The 5711-nt window shown below is 38.9% G+C and overlaps 1 protein-coding gene across 7 annotated transcripts in view; it reads left to right on the top strand.

Annotated features, from left to right (window-relative positions):
• Window positions 1-5711, top strand: part of Zdhhc20 (zinc finger DHHC-type containing 20) — a 53004-nt gene that overhangs the window by 13856 nt on the left and 33437 nt on the right. For all 7 annotated transcript variants that reach the window (XM_021203233.2, XM_021203232.2, XM_029541589.1 and 4 more), the window contains exon 3: window positions 3232-3335. In XM_021203233.2, coding sequence (XP_021058892.1) covers window positions 3232-3335 — 104 coding nt within the window. The remainder of the gene's footprint in view (window positions 1-3231; window positions 3336-5711) is intronic.

Raw genomic sequence — 5711 nt, 5'->3', positions numbered from 1 at the left:
GTGTGTGTGTGTGTGTGTGTGTGTGTGTGTGTGTGTGTGTGTGTGTGAGAGAGAGAGAGAGAGAGAGAGAGAGAGAGAGAGAGAGAGAGAGAATGCATACATGCACATGAGTAGGTCAGAGGACAACTTCTGGGAGTTGCTTCTCACATTCCTGAGTGGCCAAATTCTGTCTAGTGAGTGTGCTTACCTGCTGAACCATCGTGCCAGCCCACTTCAATATGTGACTAGAAGTTTACCTTTTAATAGTCTTATAAACTGGGCATGGTGGACATGCTTGTAATCTCAGCACTTGGGAGACTAAGATTAAGAGCTTTGAACTTCAGGCCAGCCTGTTCTACACAGTAAGTTTAGTAGCACCCCAAGACCTTGTCACTCCAAAATCAAGAACTGAAGGGTGCTGGGTGGTTGTGGCACACCTTTAATCCCAGCACTTAGGAGGAAGAGACATGTGGATCTCCGTGAGTTGAAGTCCAGCCTGGTCTACAGAGCTAGTTCCAGGAGAGCCAGAGCCAGGGATACACAGAGAGAAACCCTATTTCTAAAAAAAAAACGAGAGGTGGAGGGGAAACGCTGAAGGGCAACTCAATGGTAGGCTACTAATAAACACACAAGACCAAGACCAAGACCCTAAATGGTCCTCAGCCCTCCCACCTCCCCCCAAAGACAACACAAAACAAATCACAAGAATTTGAACTTAGTTAAAACCAGTATTTTCTCTTACTATTATTTATCATCTGTTAATTATATCACAAGCATTGTGCTAAGAGCTTAATTTTATTACACTGAAAGCAAACCATTTTGTTTGTGTGCATGGAGGGTAGAGATTTCCTAAAGAAATAGTAAATGTTAGAACCGTTCAAGATGTGGCTAACCAGTTTTTCTTTGAAATTGTTTAGCAAATGCTGTTTCTTCAGGTTTTTAAAGTTACAGCATTCCAAATCTAATCAAATTGTTGGAGACATACCACAGTTGATCACACTTTCCACTATTGTTGAGTAAAAGTTGGTCACTTGGAGAGACAAAGTATAACTTGTTCCAAATCACTACCACCCCTGAAAGTTCTTAGTGTCTATGTATTGATGTTCTCTTTCTGTAAAAAGTTCTCTGTAGGATTTTGAAGTAATCATGCATTTTACTACATGTTAGTCGTGTGGAAGTTGAAGTTATTTTGTAATACATATGGCGCACGCCTTTAATCCCAGCTCTTGGGAGGCAGAGGCAGGCAGATTTCTGAGTTTGAGGCCAGCCTGGTCTACAAAGTGAGTTCCAGGACAGCCAGGGCTATGCAGAGAAACCCTGTCTTGAAAAAAAAAAAAAAACAAAACCACCACCACAACAACAATATAAGTGGAAGTGAAAAGAAAGTGTTTGAAATGTAGAGGAAGTCATGATTTGGGTTCTATTTTGAATTCAACTACTAGTTCAGAAGTAGAAATGACTAGTTAAATGCTGGCTAGAAAAGTGGAGGAAAACATAATTTTGAAGTGAAGACATAAATGAAGGACTTTAGATTTTTATCAAGCAGTTGTGAATTTCAATTCTGGCCTTAATATTTAATACAAGTGACATTAAGTAGGATAGTGAATTTTCTAAGCCTCCTTGTTTACACTCATAAGGGTTAGAAAGAAAGCATGTCATATGCTAAGAGGCTTTCCATAGGAAAAGGAGCTAAGGTCAGATGTGACTAAGAAGTCCCCTAGTTACGTAGGATACATTGGTGTTTTGCATTTATTTTTTATTTTTTTAAAGATTTATTTACTTATTATATCTAACTACACTATAGCTGTCTTCAGATGCACCATAAGAGGGCATCAGATCTCATTACGGATGGTTGTGAGCCACCATGTGGTTGCTGGGATTTGAACTCAGGACCTTTGGAAGAGCAGTTGGTGCTCTTAACCACTGAGCCATCTCTCCAGCCCAGTGTTTTGCGCTTATGATTTGTCATTTTTAAGTACCTGACTTGATTGAAATGAGTGCTGTAATTGAAGTCTAAGCAAGTGTGAGTACAGAAGAGTGGCCTGTGAAAAGTAAGCTCTGGGAAAGGAGAGGACTTTTGTGGAAGAAATGGCATTTAATTTGACTTTAAAAATGAGTGGAAGTTCAAACTTACTTCAGAGTGTATATATGGAACACTTCACACCAAAAAGAGTTCATCCCTAGTCCGTGGTTCTCGCCTCTTATAAAAGCCAATCCTACTTGTTTCAAATAGAATGACTATAGAACACAACACAAGGTTAATACCATATTAGCGAGTTGATAGTTGGAGTCCCATGTGTCTTGACCCTAATCTCCTTGGGAAAGATTAGAGCAGAAACTCATGGTGGAAACTTTTTTTCATTTCCTATGTTGATTCTAACCTAGACAGGAATTGAGTTATTCAAGTTTCATTATTTTTGGTGATAGTAAAAACATTTTAAGTTTCTATTTCCAATTCCCCCTGGTTCATAGTGATGGGTCCTTTTAAGTAATTTAAAAGTTATTAAAAATGAACATTTAAGGAAAACTTAAAGTTACAATAACAGCCAGTTATGGGCACACATGTGTTACACTAACACTCTTTAGCTGTCCTCACGTAGAAACAGAGGTAGGAGAGTCATGAATTTCAGGCCACCTTGGACTACATAGTAAGTTCAAGGCCAGCCTGTCAAAAAACTTTATTTTAAGAATTCAAACCCAGGGCTGGAGAGACAGCTCAGTGGTTAAGAGCCCTGACTGCTCTTCCAGAGGTCCTGAGTTCAAATTCTAGCAACCACATGGTGGCTCACAACCATCTGTAATGAGATCTGATGTCCCCTTCTGGTGTGTCTGAAGACAGCAACAGTGTACTTAAATCAATCAATCAATCAATCTTTTAAAAAAAAAAAAAAAAAAGAATTCAAACCCAACTGGGCATGGTGACACACACACTGCACCAGACCTCAGAAGGTGTTCAAAGATGTTTTTTTCTGAGATCCTCAGTAATAGAATTGAATGTAATCAAGTCTCACCAAACGTAGCCTTTATCCATAAACTTATGGTTTATTGCTGGGATTAAAGGCGTGTACCACCACGCCCGGCTCTGAGTATTCTTAATATCTTCTTAATGTTATATAGTAAAGAAGTTTATATATTTGATATTTAAATAAACATTTTATTAAATCAGATCTCATGACCCAAGTACTGTTTTAATGTAATGCATTTTTCTTTTCCCCTGGACTCATTGAAATATTGTTTGTTTTTATTTACCAGGAAAGACCGTTGTTTACCTTGTGGCTTTCCATCTGTTCTTTGTTATGTTTGTATGGTCTTATTGGATGACAATATTCACATCTCCTGCTGGCCCTTCCAAAGAGGTACATTTCTGTTGGTAAATTGTCAAACGCTTTAACTTACTATGGAATGATACTCCCTTGTCTTATTGTGTTAAAACCTTGCATGAAACACTTGTTCTGTTTCCATTTGTAGAATTCCTTGGTAATGTGACTGTGAGTCATTGGCTTGTTCTCAGCACAATCTACTGAAATGTTTACTTATACTCATAGTTTCTGGCATGCTGAATTTTCTTAAACACTAAAGTAAAAAGTTTTAGGGTCAGAATTCAGTTAGGTAAGTAGAGCTGGTTCTTAGAAACTCAGCATATTTTTTCAGCCATGAACAAATGTGCTGTATCTAAAGGATGTGTCACTGTGGAAAACAGTTATTCAAGGTTTATCTTGCTGTGACTGCATTTCTCTGCTTGGAGGATATATAGGTAATAGTAATATAGGCAAACATTTAGGTACAGTAGATTTTGCCACTCATACCTCGCTTGCCTTGACACAAATGAATTCCTCCCTGCCTGAAATCTAGTATAGCAAGGTGATCAAGATCCTTCTGTAGGCTGGGCATAATGGTGGCACACTCCTATCAATATAGCTATATCAATATATAGGAGGATTGCAAAGTCAAAGCCATCCTTGGACATAGTGAGACCCCAAACAAACAGCATGTACATCTACAAGCGTGCTTGAATGCACATGCGTGTGTGCGCGCACATACACTCACACACTAGAGTTAAGATTGCTTGAGTTTGATTTTGTTTTCTCTCCAACACATTAATTCTGAGCATCAGTTTTCTTGTCAGAAAATCATTCCTGTCTCTGTGGGATACATGTGAGGACTGACATTTTAACATATTCCTGCTTCAGGATTAATAGTCAAATATGATAGTAATATTGTTTTCCTTCATGTTAATGTTTCAAAATTTGTTAAAATTTATAGACCATATAGATTAAAATACCAACTTTCACTTCATACTTTTTTTTTTTTTTTTGGTTTTTTGGTTTTTTGAAACAGGGTTTCTCTGTATAGCCCTGGCTGTCCTGGCACTCACTTTTTAGACCAGGCTGGCCTTGAACTCAGAAATCCGCCTGCCTCTGCCTCCTGAGTGCTGGGATTAAAGGTGTGCGCCACCACGCCCGGCCCCACTTCATACTTTCAAAGACAATCTATATACAAAAAAAAAAAAAAGTCCTAAGTGTATATTTGAGAAGATTTATAAACTAAGCCAGATGTCCTAGATGGAGTTACTGTTGTTGTAATGAAACACCATGACCAAAGCAACTCAGGGAAGAAAGAGTTTATTTGGTTTACATTTCTATATTACTGTTCATAGAAGGAAGTCAGGACAGGAACTCAGCAGGGCAGGAACCTGGAGGCAGGAGCTGATGCAGGGGCATGGAGGGGTGCTGCTTGCTGACTTGCTTCTCCTCATGACTTGCTCAGCCTGCTTTTTTACAGAACTCAGGACCCACCAGCCCTCCCATCAATCACTAGTTAAGAAAATTTCCTGCAATCAGATCTTAGGGAGATATTTTTCTCAATTGAGTTTCCCTTCTTTCAGATAACTCTAACTTGTTAAGTTGACATAAAACTAGCTAGCACATGATGGGGTAGTGGTGGTAGCATGTTATCCTTTAATCCCAGCTTTGAGGTGTAGAGGCAAGTGGATCTCTGAGTTTGAAGCCAGCCTGGTCTACATAGCAACTTCCAGGGCAGTTGAGCTACTTAATAGAAAGACCATGCCTCAAAAAACAAACAAAAGATTTCACTAAAATTAAATACACATGTTAGCAATCATCTATGCCATTGAGGGAACAGAATCTTCCCAGCCCTCCATCAGCCTTAGAGGTGCACCTAATGACTGGAAAGAAAGTAATTCCATATCTTCCCAGCCCTCCATCAGCCTTAGAGGTGCACCTAATGACTGGAAAGAAAGTAATTCCATATCTTCCCAGCCCTCTCACAGGAAATCTCTCCTCTGCTTTCCTTGTGTATAGACTCATTCATCTCTCTTGTTTCCATAAGTACTGTGTGTCTGCTCATCTTTAACATTCTAATTGTAGGGTTCATCTATGTTGTTGTAGGCCATTTTCACTATTATTCTGTTTTGGTAGATAGCATTGTGTTTGCTGGGCTATTGTTTAGGGTGGTTACAGGTAAGGCTGTGTTATATCCCTTAGGATTGGAAGGCTGCATAAGCTATTGTCTACTTTTACTTTTGGATGCCTTTGTTCTGAGTGAGAAGTAAACCATAAATCAAACCTATTGGTTTCTGAGATGCATTCTTAAAGCATTCGCTAATAATTAGTCCTTAAAAGAAGTCAAAATATCATTATTTGCAGATGATATGATGGTATACATAAGTGACCCTAAAAAGTCCACCAGAGAACTCCTAAACCTGATAAACA

The sequence above is a fragment of the Mus pahari genome, chromosome 8, assembly GCF_900095145.1.
Source record: "Mus pahari chromosome 8, PAHARI_EIJ_v1.1, whole genome shotgun sequence".
In the NCBI taxonomy this organism is placed as follows: domain Eukaryota; kingdom Metazoa; phylum Chordata; class Mammalia; order Rodentia; family Muridae; genus Mus; species Mus pahari.
This window is presented reverse-complemented; position numbering and strand designations above follow the sequence as displayed.